This window comes from Garra rufa, chromosome 4 (genome assembly GCF_049309525.1).
Source record: "Garra rufa chromosome 4, GarRuf1.0, whole genome shotgun sequence".
Classification (NCBI taxonomy): Eukaryota; Metazoa; Chordata; class Actinopteri; order Cypriniformes; family Cyprinidae; genus Garra; species Garra rufa.
The window spans coordinates 10,074,869-10,097,726 of record NC_133364.1 but is presented as its reverse complement, the minus strand read 5'-3'; the positions used below and the strand labels follow the sequence as shown (position 1 = coordinate 10,097,726).

General features: G+C 34.8%; 2 protein-coding genes across 2 annotated transcripts in view; both read left to right on the top strand.

Annotated features, from left to right (window-relative positions):
* The window catches only part of pnpla3 (patatin-like phospholipase domain containing 3), an 8,721-nt gene extending 1,421 nt beyond the window's left edge, over nucleotides 1-7,300 (top strand). The window contains 8 exon segments of the mRNA XM_073837703.1: nucleotides 620-685; nucleotides 2,626-2,815; nucleotides 2,818-2,834; nucleotides 4,405-4,465; nucleotides 4,564-4,764; nucleotides 5,290-5,422; nucleotides 5,711-5,818; nucleotides 6,652-7,300. Coding sequence (XP_073693804.1) covers nucleotides 620-685; nucleotides 2,626-2,815; nucleotides 2,818-2,834; nucleotides 4,405-4,465; nucleotides 4,564-4,764; nucleotides 5,290-5,422; nucleotides 5,711-5,818; nucleotides 6,652-6,925 — 1,050 coding nt within the window. The 3' untranslated portion in view covers nucleotides 6,926-7,300.
* Nucleotides 7,301-8,339: 1,039 nt separating this feature from the next.
* The window catches only part of ttll12 (tubulin tyrosine ligase-like family, member 12), a 38,525-nt gene continuing 24,006 nt past the window's right edge, over nucleotides 8,340-22,858 (top strand). The window contains exons 1-4 of the mRNA XM_073838253.1: nucleotides 8,340-8,497; nucleotides 8,710-8,861; nucleotides 11,344-11,542; nucleotides 15,074-15,233. Coding sequence (XP_073694354.1) covers nucleotides 8,363-8,497; nucleotides 8,710-8,861; nucleotides 11,344-11,542; nucleotides 15,074-15,233 — 646 coding nt within the window. The 5' untranslated portion in view covers nucleotides 8,340-8,362. The remainder of the gene's footprint in view (nucleotides 8,498-8,709; nucleotides 8,862-11,343; nucleotides 11,543-15,073; nucleotides 15,234-22,858) is intronic.

Below are 22,858 nucleotides of genomic sequence, written 5' to 3'. Positions count from 1 at the left end.
AAGTGCTAAAATTAATAAGGGTAAAATAAAAATAAATGTAATGTAAATAGAAATACTTTAAAGTAATAAAGACAAAATCACATAACAAAATATACACGCATCTAAAACCTAAAACTAAAATGAAAATTAGAACAATAAAATAAAAATAAAAAATTAATTCAGAATATTAATAAATATGGTAATAGTGTATAAATAATACTAACACTGTATCTCTTTATTTTTACTTTCTTTTTCTCTCTATTCCTCTGCTAGCTTATGTTTTTTTTTATTAAAACCGTTTTTGTTAATTAAAATAAGAAATGAACTGAAAAAAATGGATGAAATGTAACTAACTAAAATAAAGTTGAAGTACTAAAATAGCTAAAGCTGAAATTAAAAATAAAATCTTTTACAAGTAATACAGACAAAAGTATTAATAAGTATTAGTATTTATTTTTGAACTACTAAAAAGGACTAAAGCTTCAATCAATTAAATCTAAATAGAATTATTATAATAAAGACAAAACTTAAACTAAAATGAAAATAAAAATGTAATATCAATTAATACTGTAGTAGTATATAAATAATACTAAAATAACTGTATCTCCCTCTTTTACTTTCTGTTTGTCTCCATTACCAGGCTCTTATCTGCAGCTGTTTTATTCCTGTATATTGTGGTTTAATCCCTCCTGCCTTTCGTGGTGTGGTACGTATTAAAGTTCATAACTTAAATGGTGTGATGTCACTTTTTAACCTGAGCCAGTTGGATTTATTTCACGAGGAAGAATTAGGACATTGCAACCAGAGTTCATTGCACGCACTTCAAAGAATTCAGTCACTGGGGCACACTGAACTAACACTGGCCTCAATAAGAGAATTAATACGCTTTTTGTCTTGATCAAGACTTTCCTGTAGAACGGTTTCTCAGTGCGTCTGAATAAACCAGCCCTCATCCACATAGCCTGTACATTGTGTATTTGTTCTTTAGAAAGGGGAGGAGTGGTCAATGTATAGAAATAGCTGAGAGGTTAAACAGTTCAAGTAAAGGTTCAGCTCTGTTTGTATTAACACTTACAACCCCAGTGCTGTTTATGTCTTAGTTACTGCATGCAATAAGTGTTACTTGACTTTATTAGGTAATACAGATGATACTTTATTCATACGCATGCCAGTTAACAAATTAACCAAAATTAATGAATCTATCAAAACTTTAAGTAGATTAAGCTGTGACTGAAGTGGTTCATTGAGTAAAGTTTTAGCTGTGAATTTGACCTAATAAAGGCTAATATGCAAGTCTTGTGGTCTGATCACACCACCACCTTACTGCTGGTCAGTCCTGAATCAGCCCACTATGAACTTGAACTGAGCCACACTGTCATTTGCAATAGCTTGCAAATCCCACTTGGCTCATTACAAACAATACATTTCCCATTAGGGATCAAGAAACTACTGCTGGCTAGCTATCAGATGTCATAATGACCTGTGACTTTCCGTGGAAGTGCATTTATATATTTGTCAAAGTTCTGTGGTTCTGCAATTTTGTTAGTAATTATAAATATATAAAATAAATATACAGTGCTTGTCAAAAGTATTCATACCCCTTTGTTTTTGTTTTTTTTTCCATACATTTATTAAAAATAGAACCCTGAAATGAGTGCATTGCATAAGTATTCACACCCTTAACTCAGTACTTAGCTGAAGCACCTTTACTGCCTCAAATATTTTTAGGTATGATGCAACAAGCTTTGCAGATCTTCTCCTCACCTCCTGACCTCAATCAATTGAATTTGCCACAAGTTAACTCCAACTGAAGTGAAGAAACATCTACAAGTGATATGAATGCTCCTGAGCTCAATTTCAAGTGTCTCTAGTACTTATGCAATGGAATCATTTAAGACATTTATTTTTAATTAAGTTGCAAAGATGTTAAAAACCTGTTTTGCGCTTTGTCATTATGGTGTATGGAGTGTAGATTCATGTGACCCTGGACCTCAAAACCAGTCATAAGATTTATGCATCATCATCTGAATAAAAAAGCTTTCCATTTATGCATGGTTTGTTTGGATAGGACAATATTTGGCAGAGATATGGCTATTTGAAAATCTGGAATCTGAGGGTGCAAAAAAACTATTTGTTGAGAAAATTGCCTTTAAAATTGACCAAATGAAGTTTTTAGCATTGCATATTACTGATCTAAAATTAAGTTTTGATATATTTATGGTAGGAAATTTACAAAATATCTTCATGGAACATGATCTTTACCTAATATCCTAATGATTTTGGCATAAAATAAACATTTATCATTTTGATTGCTACAAATATACCTGTTCTACTTATGACTGTGAAAAAGCACTGTATATATTATGTAAACAAAAATGACAATATAACATAAATATATATTATAATATATTATAATTTTTATATATATATATATATATATATATATATATATATATATATATATATATATATATATATATATATATATAATATATATAATATATATATTATTATTATTATTATTATTATTATATATATATATTTTTTTTTTTTTTTTTTTTTTTTTTAATTCTCATCCAGGCATGAGATTTAAGACTTAAGTGAGACTTAAAATGTGCATATCTCTCACTTCTTCTTTCTCATCAGCGTTATGTGGATGGTGGGATCAGCGATAATCTGCCTCAGTCCGAGCTGAAGAACACCATCACCGTTTCTCCATTCTCAGGAGAAAGTGATATCTGTCCAAAAGACAATTCCACCAGCTTCCACGAACTGCGTTTCACAAACACCAGCATACAAGTCAATCTAGACAACATGTACAGACTGAGCAAAGCTTTGTTCCCCCAGAGCCTAAAGTAAGAACACCAAACACACACACATTCACATGCCTAAGTGAAATAAGAGTGGCATGCATGAGCTGCAGCACAGTTACACAATCACTTTCTTTATTTTGACTTTGAGAAATATGCTGTTAGGTCTTCCAAACTGACCTTTTAGATAATTTCATTTATTTCATAACGACATCTTAGTTTTTATCTTTTTAACTTGTTGTAATTAATTTATGTCATTTCTATTTGTTTATAAATGACTTAAAGGGTAGTTCAACCAGAAAATGACAATTCTGTCATTAATTACTCACCTTCATGCCGTTTCAAACCTGTAAGACCTTCATCTTTGGAACACAAATAAAGTTATTTTTATGAAATCTGAGAGCTTTCTGACCCTGCATAGTCAGCAACACAACTGATGCATTCAAAACACAGAAAGGTAGTAGGGACATCATTAAAATAGTACATGAGACATCAGTGGTTTAACCTCAATTTTATGAAGCTACGAGAATACTTTTAGTGCCCAAAGAAAACAAAAATAACAACTTTATTCAAAAATTTCAGTCTTTTTGACAATTTCTTTACTACTTTTCTGGGCCTTAAAAGTGTCAGTTGCATTGCTGTCTATGCAGGGTCAGAAAGCTCTCAGATTTAAATAAAAAAATATTTTGGATTGTGTCCTGAAGATGAAGAAGACCTTACAGGTTTGGAACAACATGAGGATGAGTAATTAATGACTTCTTTAATTGGAATCACTTATTTTCATAATTATCTAAGCATCATTTAACCCTCACGATGTTATTCAATTTTTTATGGTCAAATAATATGCACCTGTTTTGAATGAATATTGTCAAAATTATACACAAAAAATGTTTTTGTTTTTTTTAAATCAAAAACTAATGTGCATAATCTCAGATCAGTGAGGCCTACAACCAACTAATTCCAAAAAGAAATACAAACCTGTGCTGATTGAAAGAAAACAAGTTCACAAAAAGATTTAATCCTAGATTTGGTGATAATATGGCATTTACAAGTAATTTCTAAAAGGCTGGTAGTTTCTGACTAGGGAGGACTTTCAGCACAGCACAGAAGTTAATAACCTGATTTTTAATAACTTATCTATCACACAATGAAATGGCTGTGCATGTGATTGGCAGAAATTTGCTGATGTGGACACTGTTTGTATTTCAGAGTTTACTTTGCAAATGGTGCTAATACTTCTCTGAGACCTCAAAATACTTGACATGAGCCATACAAGTCAATGCCACAAAGGTGTGCAATCAAAATAAAGAGCTTGAGCCCATGGATCTTGCATTTGATTTCATAAAACATGCATTATAGAGCCTGTTTGTCTTCAATTGGAACCCTTTCATAGCACTTGTTGGCGATTAATGACATTTTTAAAGAAAAGCGGTACTGAAAATTATAAAATACATAAGTACATGAAGTAAGTATGCTTTATATAACAGTTTCTATCAGTTTTAGAAGAAATATATTTAAGTATTGATGTGTTTGTGAAGAAAAGCTTTCATATTACTCTGCAGTAAACTCAAACTTATCTATCACACAATGAAATGGCTGTGCATGTGATTGGCAGGTGCTGGCAGAAATGTGTCAAAGCGGCTATAAGGACGCCCTTCGATTTCTCCAGGAAAACAGTGAGCACTTTTTATCTCTCATATCTCTTTTTGTGTTGTGCTAAATACTGTGTGATATGTGGTGCAGTTTAGAAGATAACAGTGATGTCTCTTTATAGATTTGCTACAGGCGGCGTGTCCAAGAGCAGAAGTGGCTCTGATTCAGACAACGCCCACCTGCTGCTGTCCAGGCAATAGGAATCCAGTCGTGAGGGAAACCACAAAAGAATGGGTGCTGCGGAGACTCCGCCTCTTAAGAAAACACCACTGGTGGTTGGATGAAGAGATTGTCAATAACCTGCCAACTCCAATTAAGAAAGGTAAAGTTATACTTAAAGGGATAATTCACCCAAAAATAAAAATGATTTCATTAGTTACTCACCCTCATGTCGTTCCAAACCTGTAGGACCTTAGTTCATCTTCAGAACAAAATTTAAGATATTTTTGATGAAATCCGAGAGCTTTCTGATCCTACATAGACAGCAACGCAACTGACATGTTCAAGGCTCAGAAAGGTATTAAGGAAATTGTTAAAATAGTCCATGTGATATCAGTGGGTACGAATGGGTATGAATACTTTCGCAAGGCACTGTATAATATGAAAACAAAAACAGTAATATAACAAATCTATATTATACATGTATAAAATGTAATTTAAATATCTTAATTTGTGCTCTGAAGATGAACAAAGGTCTTAGGGGTTTTGAATGACATGAGGGTAAGTAATTAATGATAGAATTTTCATTTGTGGTTGAGCTATCCCTTTAAATTTACTTTTAAAGCAGTATGTACTTTATAATGTGATTGAGTTAACTTCATACTGTACTATGTGCGTGTGTTTGCAGTTTTTTGCGATGCCTGCAGAGAAAAGCATGGTCTGATGGCACAGGTGACTGGTTCACTGCCACTGCGTGTTGCATCCTACATGCTGTTGCCTTACACACTGCCAGTGGAATCAGCATACTCTGCAGCTCAGAGGTCAATATTATCATTTTGCATTGTTTACTCATCAGAACAGCAGAATTATTTTGTAAATCACATTCTATTAAATACACTACCATTCAAAAGTTTGAAATCTTTTAATCTTTCTGTTCAGCAAGGTTGCAATAAACTGTGACAGTGATGACATTTATAAGACATATATAATTAGTTTGAACCTTGTATTCGTCAAAGAATCCTAAAAAAATGTGTTATGGTTTGCAGAAAACATATTAAGCGGCAGTGTTGTTTCTGGATGTTAAATTCAGCTGTGTTTGTGTTTGAAAGGTTTTGGGAATGGATCCCAGAAGTCCCTGCAGATGTGCGCTGGCTCGCTGAGGTAGCAGGCGGTGCTTATAGACTGGCATGGAAAGGTGCAGTGTCAGAGACAAGCAGGTAAAATCCCTCAGGAATCTTTCAAGGCAGCTATTAAAGGAACAGTTAACTAAAAAGAAAACATGCTGAACGTGTACTCTCTCTCAGGCCATCCAAGATTTAGTTGAGTTTGTTTCTTAATCAGAACAGATTTACAGAAATGAAGCATTACATCACTTGCGCACCAATGCATCCTCTGTATTGAATGGGTGCCGTCAGAATGAGAGACCAAACAGCTGATAAAAACATTACAATAATTCACAAGTAATCCATCAGTTAAATATGCTCAGATAAGATGTTTAAACTCTCATTCTGATTTAATGTTTGACATAAATATTTCCCCCCAGGACCACAAAACCAGTCTTGCGTAGCTCAGGTATATTTGTAGCAATAGCCAAAAATACATTGTATGGGTCAAAATTATCTATTTTTCTTTTATGCCAAAAATCATTAGGATATTAAGTAAAGATCTTGTTTTATGAAGCTATTTAGTAAATTTCCTACCATAAATATATCAAAACTTAATTTAATATGCATTGCTAATAACTTAATTTGGGCAACTTTAAAGGTGATTTGCTCAATATTTAGATTTATTTGCACCTTCAGATTGCAGATTTCCAAATATTGTCCTATACTTACAAACTATACATCAATGGAAAGCTTATTTATTCAGCTTTTCAGATTATGTAAAAATCTCAAAAAAAAAAAGACCATTATGGTTAGTTTTGTGGTCCAGGGTCACATATATTAAAAATACGTCATACTTAGAGTCTAATAAGAAATAAGAGATCAATGTTTTTCCACAAAACAGCCAAAATCAAGATGTCTTGTACGTTTTCTTATTTATTTTGCAGTGGTGCCCCTTTAAGAAGATGTGTGAGCGAACCGCCAATGATAGATTTACAGATGTCTGTCACCAACTACAAAGGACACATACCTCATTCTGCCAGCACCCTTGATGGTTATAACTGGACTTTTCCGAGTGACTTCAACGCAGTTTCTTCTGTCGACCCACCAGACAGTCCTACCAATGACACCAGCACCTCCCCTAGGCAGATGTGCTTTTTTGTGGACTCACAAAGTAATCAAGACAAGGAAATGGGCCAATGCAGGACCTTTTTATCTTAGTACAATATATACTATAACTGACTGTCCTGGTTGTACAGGTCATGCTGCAAATTATGGCAGTTGGTAAGACGAGCTTGGGTGGTTTAAAGGCCTGAAATCCAGCGTCAAGTGTAAATACACGTGACATGTCAAACACCCCTCCTGTGACATGTTGGACTTTATCCAAAAGTGCCTTTCCTCTCCATTCAGAACCAAATATGTGTTTGATCTGTCGTGTCAGTCTGTACCTTGTTTTGCTGATGTGGACGCTGTTTGTATTTCAGAGTTTACTTTGCAAATGGTGCTAATACTTCTCTGAGACCTCAAAATACTTGACATGAGACATACAAGTCAATGCCACAAAGGTGTGCAATCAAAATAAAGAGCTTGAGCCCATGAATACTGCATTTGATTTCATAAAACATGCATTATAGAGCCTGTTTGTCTTCAATTGGAACCCTTTCATAGCACTTGTTGGCAATTAATGACATTTTTAAAGAAAAGCGGTACTGAAAATTATAAAATACACAAGTACATGATGTATGTATGCTTTATATAACAGTTTCTATCAGTTTTATTAGAAATATATTTAAGTATTGATGTGTTTGTGAAGAAAAGCTTTCATATTACTCTGCAGTAAACTCAGAAAGTGCGCAATTATAGTTAATTACGTTTCATTTTACTTTTAAGTGATTTGATGATGATAATTTGTGAAACAACTTAAGAAAGTACGTTACGAAAAGCTCGCGCGGATTTCTAAATACTTAATTCTGATTGGTCAATCGCAGCACTACTTTCACTCCTCGTCTCTCGTATCAATCCGCGGTCTTTTTTTTTAGCTGAAAGGCGCCATCTTGCGACTCAGAGCGGTTAACGTTACAAAGTACAATAAAGTTGTCACAGGTGAGTTTAGTGTTGATATTTATACATATAGTGAGCATAAAACGTTTTATAGATAAACAGAAACTCAGATGTCTTTAGTTAATGCAGAAAAAACTGACTGGAAGAACAACGAAGCAGTAAAGGACACGACGAGAGATGAGAGAAATTGAAAAAGATAACGTTAATGCTGATTTCTAGCTAAATAATTTAACTAGTTATATCTGAAGTAATATTATTGTTACTTTCTGGACTGGTTGTTTACTACATTATATGTACTGGACTATTTTTCTTTCTGGAAACTAATAACGTTACACTAATACGATAATAAATTAATTTATGTATTACTCTTTACACAGAATATTCATTGTAAACTTGAAAGGGCAATACTGTGTGTTTTGACCGTTTTACACCTGAAATCGGTATAAAATCATCGAATTATTTATTACAATACAACATACAGTATAAATATGAATTAACCGTCACAGTAAATCAGACGCTCTGGCCCTTTAAAACCGTTTCCCATGATGCACCGCTGCACGGTTCACATGTGAGTTGTCAGAAAGAAAACTAGCTAAGATGCAGAGCGGTAATGTAAACGGTGAAGAGGATGAAGCGTATCAGCTCTTCCTCTCTCAGCATAGTCCCGCTTTAAAGGCGGCGAGAATCCCTCCGCTTTACTGGAAGAGTTTGCATTTAAAACTTGCCAATGAGGTAAAGTTAAATACACAGTCATCACTTCTGTGCCAGCTTGACAGTGTCTGGAAATAATTTTACTCTTGCGGCCTAATACATATATGAATATATGTTTTTCTTTAAATAATAGTCAGGAGTCTTTAAAATACTAGACTATATATACACATGTACTCAAGCGTTGACTGAACTAGCAATGATAGGTAAATTGATCGACTCCTTTTCTCTTTTAGGTATTTGATGCTGGTGAGGTGTTTGGGATCATGCATGTGGAAGATGAAGATGAAGAAGAAGAGAATGAAACTAGAGTCAATCCTGGAGATGAGGTGTCTTACAAAGTGATTGTGACCAGAGAGAGTGGACTGCAAGCTGCTGATCCCACCAGGTGAGGGCGGCATTGAGCCATTAGGCAGACTGTCAAGTGATCTTATTGGAAGCATTTTAGTACAAGTAACGTTACTGCTCACTGCAGAGCCAAATGGCCTCCAGCTCCACCTCTCTTGATGTCCAGCTCCACCTCTGAATGAACAAATGGGTGGAGTTAAGGTTAGGGGTAGGGTAAGGGGTAGGGTTAGGGTGTGGTTAGGTGTCTATCTCAACCCCTTACCTCCAGCGAGGGGGAGCTGGAGCTCCAGCTCCTCCCATATGGCTCTGCAGCGAGCACCCTCTCTTTTAGTAGGTTTGTGATGATAAAGGGGTAAAGGAAAAAAAAATCCGATATAAAAAATGACCCTGGACCACAAAACCAGTCTAAAGTAGCACAGGTATATTTGTAGCAGTAGCCAAAAATACATTGTATGGGTCAAAATTATAATTTTTTTTTCTTGGATATTAAGTCCGTATTAAGATCATGTTCTGTGAAGATATTTTGTAAATTTCCTACAGTAAATAAATCCAAACTTAATTTTTGATTGGTAATATGCATTACTAAGAACTTCATTTGGACAACTTTAAAGGTGTTTTTCTCAGTATTTAGATTTTTTTGCACCCTCAGATTCCAGATTGTACAGTTGTATCTTGGCCAAATATTGTCCTATCTTGGAAAGCTTGATTATTCAGCTTTCAGATGATATATAAATCTCAATTTTAAATAAGAGTACCCTTATGACTGGTTTTGTGGTTCAAGGATATATATATATAGCATTTCTGACGTAAGCCGGGGAAGTTTTTGGCTTACTAAAGAGGAAGGTCAGTGTACATTGAACATCTGCAGATGGAGAGGAAACACACATGAGCTGAAGTCTAGACCTGATAAATATTTCTATTTATAAATATAACAGGTCTCTTATGTCAGATGAGTTTCACAGTGATGACAGTTTCATTTCACAAATAACAGTAAGAAACAGCACTAGGTATTATCTGGTGTTCCGGTGATATACAAAAAAAAAAAACATGATGTTACCATGGTACACATTCAATAAAATGTTGTACCATGGTACTTTTTGGGGAAAAAAAAATAATATAATATTGTAAGATCAGTAAACATTTACACTTTCTTACTACACTTCTATTACACTTCTATTATTTACTAGTTTATGTTAGTATCTTTTTAATTTTCCATTTGTGTTCATGCAGTAAGCAGTAAGCTTTTTTGTCTTTTAAGTTTTTTGAGAGCAAATTAAAAATTATTTGTGCATATTGACTTTTTTAGCTGTATCACCTAGCTCTATCCTGTAATAAAGACGCTAACACACACACACTTACATAGTTTCTTCATGAAGGTTGAAGGCCTGAAACTCTAACTAGGCTCTAACTTTCCTCAAAACAGAGATAATATGTTCTTTTCTAATAGTTAGACTGTTAGACAACAGTCTATTATTTGCTGGTTTTTAGATAATCAATATAACAATTTGAGGTGGATATCAGTAATAAACCCCTTTGTTATTATCATTATTTTTATTATACATTTACTACACTACCAGTCAAAAGAAGTCTTTTCTGCTCACCAAGCCTGCATTTTTTTAAATCTAAAATACAGCAAAAGCGGCAATATTGTAAAATATTTTTACTATTTAAAATAACAATTTTATATTTTATGTTCTATTTGAATATAATTTAAAATCTAATTTATTCCTGTGATTAAAGCTAAATTTTCAGCATCATTATTCCAGTCTTCAGTGTCACATGATCCTTCAGAAATTATTCTAATATGCTGATTTGCTGTTAAAGAAACATTTTTTATTATTATTATCATTATTTTAAAAAGTTGAGTACATTTTTTCAGGCTTCAAACTGCAGAAAGATCCAAAGATTAGCATTTATCTTAAATAAGAAGCTTTTGTATTCATTTGTTTATTTCTGGGAAAGAAATTATAAAAAAATAATACTTTAGGATGATTTAAATTGAAGAAAAATACATTTATAATGTTACAAAAGATTTCTATTTCAGATAAATGCTGTTCTTCTGAACTTTCTATTCATCAAAGAAACCTGAAAAAATTCTAAATTTCAGTAAAAATCAGTAAATCAAAATCAGTAAATCAGAATAATGAAATGATTTTTGAAGGATCGTGTGACTGGTATAATATTGCTAACAATTCAGCTTTGAAAACAGAAATAAATTACATTTTTAAAACGTATTGAAATAGAAAACAGTCGTTTTGAATAGTAAAAATATTCCATAATTTTGCTGCATTTTGGATCAAATAAATACCGGCTTGTTGAGCAGATAAGACAAAAAAAAAAAATCTTTCTCCTCAAAATGTTTTGACTGGTAGTGTGTTTATCAGTTCATGCATTCCCTGCTAATCAAAACCCATGACCTTGTATTTGCTAGCCACATGCTCAAGTGTTTGAGCATCAGGAACACCTGGGTTTGTTGATTTTGAAAATGCATAACTTAAATTTTTCTCTCTTTTGGTTTGTAGTGTGTTCCTTGTAGATCATGCCTGGACTTATAGAGTGGAAAGCGCCCGGCAGCAGCTGCTGGAGATTCCTGGACTGCTGATCCGAATGGCCAGTTTGATCGGTCTGCCTTTTCACGGAGAGGCTCCTGATCCAGACATTGTGGATCTGGTCCTGGATGACATGTGGAAATACAACCAAACCTATCGGCTTAACCAGGGGGTAAGAGAAGGGAAAAAAATCAAAGAATAGTTCTCCCAAAAATCTGTTTGCTGAAAAATATACTCTCCGTCAGGCCATCTACACTCTTAAAAAAATAAAGGTGCTTCACAATGTTGTAGAAGAACCTTTTTTGTTTAAATGGTTCCATAAAGAACCTTTAACTTCTGAAGAACCTTTCTGTTCTTCAGATTATAAAAAGGTAAGAAAGAGATGGTTCTTTAAAGAACCTTTTTGGAACTAAAAATGGTTCTTCTATGGCAACCTTTTAAAGCACCTTTGTTTTTAAGAGTGTAAGATGTAAATGTGTTTGTTTCTTCATTAGAACACTTGAAGAAAATTAGCATTACGTCACTTGCTCACAAATGGATCCTCTTTAGTGAATGGGTGCCGTCAGAATGAGAGTCCGAACAGCTGATATTAACATCACAATAAACCACAAGTAATCCACATGACTCGAGTCTATCAGTTAACATCTTGTGAAGCAGAAAGCTGCATATTTGTAATGAAAAAATCCATTGTTAAAGCTTTTTTTTTAACTTCAAACCATTGTTTCCATTTAAAATATTTTAAAATCCTATCCATAATATTGCTTTGTCTAGTGAAGAAGTCGTTTAATCTAACCTAGGAGAGAAATATACACAGATTAAGCATAGAAGTGAAAGCATAAACAGTATTAAATATTTTTTTTATGTTGAAAGGACAGTAAGGGATGGACTGGTATTTTAGCCGAAGGTGATATTTTAAAGCTAAACTGCTCTAACAATGGAGTCATTCAAAACTAGAGTCATGTGGATTATTATGATGCTTTTTTAGCTGTCTGGACTAGAGGTCTGCATTCCCGCGGGAACCGCGGGACCCGACCACATTTCTTGCGGCGCGGGAATAAATTTCCAAATAAAAGCGGTTGCGGTCGGTAACTCTGGTGTAATTCGAACGGGAGCGGGCGGTAACAATATCCCGTTCCCGACGTCTTTTCTGAACAGCAAATCTGCACTTTACTCATTCTTATCAAGCACCTGTATAGGCTACAGTCTGCGCTCAAAACTGTTATGCACTCGCTGCACTCTTAGACCAGTGCTTTCTGCGTCATGCATTTTATTGGCAAGGTCTCATAGGCGCGGGAAGTGGGGGTACTGATGGTGTTTTTTTCTGTGGGCAACTGTTTATCACTTTATCAGCATTACTCCAGAGCGCAAAGCCATATTTGGAGTGCCAAAATCTTCATAAGGTTATGCTGACTGATTTTTGGATTTTTCTTTTTTCCCCCCTTTGCCAAAACAACTTATACTACTGTTTTGGCAATTAAAATAGTTCAGTTTTGAATGTAATGGCAAAGTGGTTATAATTTTGTTTCTTTTTTATTAAGTTAATTTAGAAAAAAAAAATTGAATTTTTTGTTCGTTAAACGTAAGCTTTTTGTTTCTTAAAGTAACGACCAAGCGGCCGGCGGCAGTGACTCTATGTTTGAGTAGGTCAAAAAAAAAAAAAAAAAAAAAAAATATATATATATATATATATTAGGGCCGGGACTTTAACGCGTTAATTTAGATTAATTAATTACACAAAAATAACGCGTTAAATTTTTTTAACGCATTTTAATCGCACTAAGTTTTGCACCGCGGAACGTTTCTCACTGGATGAGATTCCGCGGACCGATTATTCTGGAGCACAAACTAGCGTTCAGACAAGCCAAAGAACTTATACCAAAGAAGCTGCGTCCATCCTAAATAGTATTGAATGTCCCAAATCGTAGTATGTTTAAAAAGTATTCCAAAGATTCCCGGATGGTCTACTACTTAACGATCAATGCACACTCTTAACTGCTAATATTGCCCGCAACACACTGCGTCGTGAACGAGGATTCGATTAGAACTACAAACACGCATAAAAAGTGTTAAAAAACTACAAACATGGAGGATATACGCGACCAACGGACAGGTAGAGAAAGGGGTTTGAGTGATAAATAATCAGTGTGTAACCTGATAAAAACTATTTTTTTAAATGTTATCCGCGTTATATTCCATGTGCAGCAACATTTATAATGATAGGTTTGGTCATTAACGTTTAAATGCATAATTAAGCAAACACAAGAGCAGAGTTCTCGGAATGAAAGACTCGTTAAAGAACGTGCCTCTTGCTACCCTATGCTTGCTACACTTAATGGCAATATTGCACTGGTCTGTTGAACAAAAATAAACAATATTTTGTTGCTTAAGCTTATGTATTCAGTCATTATTCAATGGTATACTAAAAATCCATGTAAAAATCTTAATTCTCACTGTTCTCAGGTCAAATATTTACATGCGATTAAAATGTGATTAATTTCGATTAATTAATTACAAAGCCTCTAATTAATTAGATTAAATTTTTTAATCGAGTCCCGGCCCTAATATATATATATATATATATATATATATATATATATATATATCCAATCGTTTGTGCAGAGAGTGGAAACGCGTTTTATATGGAGGTGCCACCGTGATCAGTTACATTTTCAGTGGAAACTATTTAACCGTTATTTTTTGTCAGACATGATAAATACATGTAGAAAGCTTTAAATTAGTACTTAATGAAATAAAACAAATCGAAAACAAAAACTCTTTTATTATATAGCTAATCTGTAAAGATGCATTTATCTCTGAGGAGATGGATGAGGAGGATCGTTAACTTCATCATCACTGACTCAGAAAACACTAGTTTATAAATAAATAATTTCTAAAAAATAAAATAAAATAAATAATTATTAAATAATAATCTCCTTGCTATTTCACAGTCATGGTAATTACTTTTGCCGGTGCTTTGTGGCAAGCTTTAGCCTATTACGTGCACTTGAACGCAAAACACTTCCGGCTGCACTGAAGATGCGCTCAACACTGCTGACAGGACTGTCCGAGCCGCTCTTGATCATATTCATTGTACAGTAGTCATGCTAACATGGTCTGGTGTTTCCACCAGCGCTGCAATTTTTTTTAATCACCATTGAATGTGTAAACTATAATTTTAGCCCGCATTTGATCTATGACGGGCTGAATGCAGGGCTATAATACGTCTTAAAAGTGGAACATGGAAATATAATGGATGTACTGCGAAAAAAAAGTTTTATATACTCTGTATTGTTTCCTAATAGTTAAATGTGAGATTCTGGAATCGAGAACTAAATTTTGCGGGAATGGTCGAGTCGGGAAGAAAATTATTCTAAGCGGGCAGCGGGTGAACAAAGCGTGAATATATAGCGGGAGCGGGTGGGTGCGGAACAAAACCTCGCGGGAGCAGGCGGGAGCGGGACTAGAAATGCAGTCCCGCGCAGACCTCTAGTCTGGACTTTAGTTTTGACGGCACCCATTCACTTCAGAGGATTCAGTAGTGAGCAAGTGATGTAATACTAAATTTCTCTAAATCTGTTTCAATGAAGAAACTCAGCTGCATCTTATGTGATCATCTTTGACTATTTCTTTAATCTACCACTGTATATTCTGATATATGATGAATGCTGCTGAATTATTATTGATGAAAATGATAATTTTGCAGTCTGCAGAAGAAAAGGTGCCTGTGTGGTACATCATGGATGAATTTGGATCCCGGGTTCAGCATTCTTCCCAGCCAACTTGCTGTATGGCTCCTCTGTTTTACGCTCCACAACAGATCGCTTACTCAGTGCTGTGGCCACTGCAAGACCTGGAGAATGGAGGTATGCATGCACAAATACATGTGTAACAGAGCAAGAAGTAGTTGTAAGTGCATCACAACTTTCTGTTGCATCTTAATGATGTGAAAAGACAGACACCTTGAATACACTAACCAGAATATATAAATATATAAATGCAATAAGGGTCCATTTTTTTAAATTGAGATGTAAACGTCACATGAAAGCTGAATAAATAAGCTTTCCATTGATGTATGGTTTGTTAGGAAAGGACACTATTTGAAAAATTGAAATCTGAGGGTGCAAAAAAAGAAGACTGTCTTTAAAATTGTCCAAATGAAGTTCTTAGCAATGCATATTACTTATTAAAAATTAAGTTTTGATATATTTCCGGTTGAAAATTTACAAAATATCTTCATGGAAGAAGATCTTTACTTAATAGCCTAATGATTTTTGGCACACAAAAAACAATAAATTTTGACCCGTACAATCTATTTTTGGCTATTGCTACAAATAAACCCATGCTACTTAAGACTGGTTTTGTGGTCCAGGTCACAAATGTCAAAATACATTTTACATTTATAACATAGTGTGAACGCAGTGTTCAAGTATTTTTTATTTATTTATTTTTTTGGTCTTTTAATGAATCAATCAAACTTGTTGCTGAATTATTCTAAATGAAACACATAGAAACTCTCTTGCACACTAAATCAACACATTCTCTCAAACACAAACTTGGACAAAATAGCATTTTTTTTTGCTTAGCAAGTTGTCTGGCCCCACTCCATAGCTCATTACAAAACTTCCTGTCTGTCTTCAGCAAGACGGATGTTTTTTTCCAGAGTGCATATGGCCTGTCCCTGACCACTAGTGTTCACATACTTGTCTTCTTAACAGAGTGTGTCGTGGCTCAGTGGAGTCAATAAGGCTCGAAAAGCAGAGTTCCAGATGTCAAAATAAGGCTTTATTGAACAAAGCAACAAAGCTGAGAAAGCGGTCACCGCATCTCCATCACCTCACCCTTCTCCCTCTCTGTCTGCATTGGTATCCATATTTATACCTATCCATGCCACAATTTCTATTTTTTATTGGTTGTGCTTATCTATTTTGCCACAATTAATTACTCATCCTCCTGGCTTATTTTTTAATGGTGGAATTTTGGTTAGATCAGCCTTTTTAAAAATAACTTTTACTCATCTAAAAAGTAACTTTTACTCATCCATCTCCAATTGTTTGGAGGTGGTTACATGGGTCTTTTCTGGCATATCTGGCATATTTTGGAAGTGACACAAGGTACATTAGTTCACTTCAGTTCACCAGTACAGTCCAGTGGAAACCACCGGTGCTGCCCCACAGACATTGGTCACACAGTTCAATCTAGGTTAAGACATCCAGTATTGTAATAATCAGCATTTTGATCAGTCTATGGATCAGTCTATGGATTACTGTTATAATCATACATATAATATTAAGTAAATAATAATATCATATTGAGTATAATAGCACAATATATGATTGAGGATACACATTAAGTGCCGACTTTGTCTCCAGCTTGTTTGATTTAGTTGCTTTGTACCAGGTGCACAGAGAGGTGGGATATTTCAGCTTGCACTAGCATTTTTTGATTGGCTCTGTTAGATTACTTTTCAGACCATTTGTAGTCTTGATGTTATCAGTGAAGCGGTGCTGTGAAGTGGTGAGTCAACCCCTTTGATGTAGAGCAGCAGCAGTAGCGTGGGATCCCGGGAGAATTGTGAAGCTGATAAAGAGGGCTAGTGTACTCCCATAACATTGCCAGCTTTAATAAGGAGGATAGGTCATGTTTATACAACATAGTAACATACAGGATGTCCTAGGCATCCAATCAAAGTACTAGGAGGTCAAACAGTAGCCTATATGTGACCCTGGACCACAAAACTAGTCTTAAGTAGCACAGGATATATTTGTAGCAGCCGAAAATACATTGTTTGGGTAGAAATTATACGTTTATCTTTTATGCCAAAATAATTGGGATATTGAGGAAAGATCATGTGCCATGAAGATATTTTGTCAAGTTCCTACTGTAAAAATATCAAAACTTAATATTTGATTAGTAATATGCATTGCTAAGAACTTCATTTGGACAACTTTGAAGGCGATTTTCTTAATATTTAGATTTTTTTTGCACGCTCAAATTTTAGATTTTCAAATAGTTGTATCTTGGCCAAATATTGTCCTATCTTTACAAATCATCTAACAATGCATCAATGGGAAGCTTATATATTCAGCCTTCAGATGGTGTATAAATCTCAATTTCGATAACTTGACACTTATGACTGGTTTTGTGGTCCAGGGTCACATATTAATGTTATAAGAAACAGTGACAAGATGATGTGTGTTGGAGTATTGTGTGTGTGTGCTTGGTTTCTGTTTGTGTGTGAGTGTTTCCAAGGTCTAGTTCTTGTTTTGTCCAGATGTGGCTGTCATTTGCACATAGAGAGAGGATGTTACTCAATGATAGTCTTGCACAAAGAGTGAATCTTGAACTAAAAATGATTTACTTCACTTTTGATTAAAATTGCGAAGGTTGTTTACCTCTGAAGTAAGAGCAAGCAAATAAAGCCACAATATACAATCTCCAGTTTATACTCTAGTACTGTGGTCAGTGTAGAAATCCAATGCTTCTCTTAATCATTTCCTGCAACTGTTATACACAAACCAAGGTAAAGATGAGTAAAATTATCAACATAACCAGTAATAGCGAATATGTGGTCCAATGAGAAAGCTACAGTTACATCTCTTTACCCCAGACATATAAACTAACGGTCAAAAGTTCTTGATTTTAATGTTTTTTTTAAGAAATCTCTTCTGTTCACCAAGCCTGCATTTATTTGATCCAAAGTACAACAAAAACAGTAACATTTTGGAATATTTTTACTATTTAAAACAACTATTTTCTATTTGAAGGTATTTTAAAATTTAATTTATTCCTGTGATCAAAGCTAAACTTTTAGCATAATTACTCGAGTCTTCAGTGTCACGTGATCTTTCAGAAATCATTCTAATGTGCTGATCAAGAAACATTTATTATCATTTCAACAGTTGTTAACCACAAGCGAGCAACACATGTCCCAGTCACTGATAAGACCAAACTGCATCTAAAACTTTTTGGAGGCTAAAGAAGAAGTTTGAAGTCTTAATGTTTCTAAATCATTTGCTAAAGAGTTTAATTCAGAATAAAAAACATTCAAAACAGTGAGTGCGTTTACATGGACCCTCTTAATGCGATTATGATGAGATTTTGGCAATATTGCGATTAAACTTTTCCTCATGTAAACGCAGTACTTCGATTATAATAATGCGATTAAGCTCATAATCGCAGCAAGCATAATCGGATTAACATAGGTGGGGCACGCCGATTTTAATCGAAATATACAGGCATGTAAACACCTTAATCGCAGTATTGCTGCTTTGACCAGAGTGCGCATGTGCTCGTGACTTACACAAATGACTTGCCAAGCACCTGCAGACAGGGACGGCGCTACACAGGGGCTAGGGGGTTATAGCCCAGTTAGAATTTTGAATAGCCCCGGTTTAGCCCCCCAAGCAGCTGAGATAGAAGAGTGCTGTCCGGTGCTGTTTGCACATAGGCCTATCTGTCACAATAATCTGCAACACGCGTCATGTGAGCGCAGTTTAGGCTACATTTAATTCATTAAAACATCACTAAGATTGATATGATGTGGTGTTAATTCGTTTAATGTTTAATTTAAATGTAAAGGATGCACAGTTCTGATTACGCATTTATATGAATTGTGTTAACGTTGAGCGCGCAATCCAGACTCAGGGAGCGCATGGTGCTGTCCAGTTTTTGAGTCTTTCCTTTCCTTTCCTTTCCTTTCCTTTCCTTTCCTTTCCTTTCCTTTCCTTTCCTTTCCTTTCCTTTCCTTTCCTTTCCTTTCCTTTCCTTTCCTTTCCTTTCCTTTCCTTTCCTTTCCTTTGTCTTTTTCCTTATGCAAATGTTTTTTCGTTGTCTTGTGTAGAGCCCTAAATGGCTGACAGCTTAGAATTCTTGGTAAGAGTCTGGACTGACTCCGACCTGAGTCCGTCTTTTTGTCCACTTCTCCCAAAACAGCTTTATATATAGGCCTAATAGCAATGTTATTATTTTTCGTTTCGTTTTTTTATTAAGTTAATTTAGAAAAACATTTGGAGCATTTTTTCCCCGTTTAATATATATATTAATATTATTATTATTTTTTTTTTTTAAACCAAGCGACCAGCGGCAGAACATGAGTTGTTATGCTTAATCAATTTAGCCTTCTTAAATCATGGCTACTTGCCTAAAATATAATCAATAAATATTAAACAGTTCAAGCATATTTAAATGTTAGTTTAAACGTTAAACCTATAGATGTGCGCTGTTAGACTCATATCCTATTGTTTGTGCGGAGAGTGGAGACTACCGCGCGCTTTACAGGACATGTTGTATTGCAAACATCTTAAAATACGCCGACTTTTTTGCTCGTAAAGGTAAGAATAATACATTATTCGTAACTGTAAAGGGTCTACGTTTATTTGTGTGCACTCACAAACAATATCAACATAATGTTGTGCTTTTACTATAAAGAAAACAAAGAGGATGGGCTCTCTTGGTCAGGAACAGGATCGAGCTTCACATGAACCGACACTCAGCGAATAGCCTACGTGCATTAGAGACAAGATAAAAATAATGCTTTGAATTACTACTTTAAAACGAGATCATTTGAATCGAAAACAAAAACTCTTTTATTATGCAATCCGTAACGGATGCATTTCTAAAGGCGCGGGAATGTACGGAATCAGGATCATCAACTTTATCTTTGCGACACTGACTCAGCAGTTTATTAATAATTCAATCTACTTATTTCATCTCTACACATTAATGGTAATTACTTTTACCGGTGCTTTGTGGCAATGTTTAGCCTTTTTTGTGCGCTTGATATCGGATTTGCTGCCCGTCGGACTCGGGCTGAAATGCAGGGCTCTGGTCACTTGTATTAAGTTTGTCTCTATTTTGATGAATAAGTGATGCGGAAAATGATTGATTCTGAGTCAGACGGGTGGAGTCAAAAATAATTATACAATTTATTCAATAATCTTCAAATAAAATGCACATATTTCAGAAGTGCAATATAGACAACAATCCAAACAATAATCATAACTGAAAGATTAATACAATGAGCAGTCCATACATCCATTAATTGGGATGTATATATTACATGAATAAGCCAATTAATATCTGTTTAAAAGTAGTATACTTCTTTAAGGAAGCTATACATCAATAAAAATTGTTAATAAAATTAAATTTAGCCAAATAGCAAATAATACAAGAATAACATATATAAAATCTGAGAAAGATAAGTCTAACAGAAAAGTAGACCGTTTCAGGTGCACCCAGAAGAAGATTGAGAGCGGAGCAAAGGTTGAAGAGGTTGAAGTCTCCAGTCTACTCAACATGAAATTTACCAGACTCTTTATACCCCAAAAACCAGACAGTTCAGGAAGTCTAAAGGTTTATGTCTGCTCGAGAATACAACGATATTAATGTATGAATTTTGAGCTAGATATACAGTTTCAGTTCCCCCTCGCCGGTTAAACTTATCCCCAGAGACGGGGCCCATAACCGCTGCAGACAGCAACAGATGGCAATAATTACCGTTTTGCAGATTTCGCAGAATTGCACTTTGCACCTCACGCTTATACATTAATAAAAATAGAAAAGACAAAGCTTGCATTTGTCTTACACATACACATATGCACAGAAATGGAAAAGTACAGACTTCTAAGTCACCCAACAGTGGCCTCTCAGAATGAAAAAGTTTAATATCTTTCAGAATGAAAATGGTTAATATAAAAGCTAATAATTTTAATAAGGAAAGAAAAATATTATTATTACTATTATTATTATTGTTAGTATGATTGACAACTTAATTTTTATTTTTATTTTTTAAATACACACATCAATAAGCCTATTATTTTGTGTCAGTTTTAAATCAAATTTTAAAGGCAGTTTTAAAATATAATTTAAAACTGTTCTTTTGTTAAATGTGGTGTGTAAAACACAATTTCTTCATTAAGTAACTTTGACGTCATGAATATCGATTATTACTTCGCACCCACACATATTGGTCTAGCCCCCCGTTAGAGAAAATATTCTGGCGCCTGCCTGCAGATTAGAAACGATGGAGGCGAAGAAGGCAACACACTTTTGGCGGAGTTTATGTTGTGGACATTGCCCGACATGAACATAATGCAATTCACTGATGGACAATAGGAATAATAAGAATAATGGAAATTCCATGTAAACCGGAGTGAAGAGCTTTGCTCTTGACATGTAAACATCATAATGCGATTAAGTCTTTACTCTGATTATTGGAAATAATCGCATTATTCGTGCGCATGTAAACGTAGTCAGTGACATCAGAATCATGTAAAAATTGCATGTTCAGAGAGACCTTTTATGGCAAAATCTCACAATACAATAATATTGTATAGTCCACTACGTTTTCATTTTAAAGTTAAGGGATTCTATCTAATGCAGTTTGAGATTTAAAAATTAAGAACTCCAACCCATGTTCTTGACTAAAAAAACTTAAGTCAGAAAAAATTCTATGAATTGGCTAGTACCTAAACTTTAAAGGGGACTCAACCCTCTTTTTATTTCTGATATACTGTTTCAGTCTAAATTGCATTCACACTGGTGTTTTAGGAAGCCAAACAAATTAGAATATAATAATAATAATAATAACAACAACAATAGCAGTAATATTGCAAAACGGTTATATTTTATAATTATTTAAACAAAATAAATTAAAATGAATATTTTATAGGTATATTAGTTTTTGCTATACACTACAGTAGGGAAATTACAATACTTCTTTCTTAATTTCTACACTTGAAAGGGATATTTTGAATTTAGACTGCAGCAATTTAGACTGCTAGCTGTCAGCAATTAAGTGAGAGAGAGAATCAAGTTGATCAGGCTTGACCATCTCCTCACATGGGTGCACAATATTCCAATTTCGAGAAATGATGGTTCGTTACTCGTTATCTCAAAAGTTTGTCACCATGCACTCATGCTCATAGAACGTTATAATAAATGGTTTGTTCTAAGCTAGTGATAAACTTGCCTGAAGACCAAGGCCAACCCTTTCCCAGGAGACCAGGTGTTCTCGGGAGGATAGTGGCACAGAGTTGTACCAATCTGTCACCATACCCTCTAAACTCACACTCCCTCTATTCTTTGAAACCCCCTCCCTCAAAACTCACACTCCCTCTATGTTGTTCATCTCCGTTGAGTGCACAGAAGCACAAGATGACCCAGCACACATAAGCACAAGATGACCCATGTCTTACATTCTGTAATCATCTGCCATGAAAATAAAGCTTACCTGATGGCCGTTGCATTCCCAAACATGCACTAAACTCACAGCACATGCAATAAATGAGTTGACTGCATTCATTCACGGAGAACAGAGACGTTCTGAGGTGGGGAAAACACCTGATCACGAGCTGATCGCCTCGACAATTTGTGTGCTTTGCTCTGAAAAAGCGAAAACAGACTTGATGAAGGGATTACGCCATATTGTGCTTTCGGTTTTAGTTTGTTGGAGAAATACTGTGTCAAAGCATAATGGCCCAAAACACAA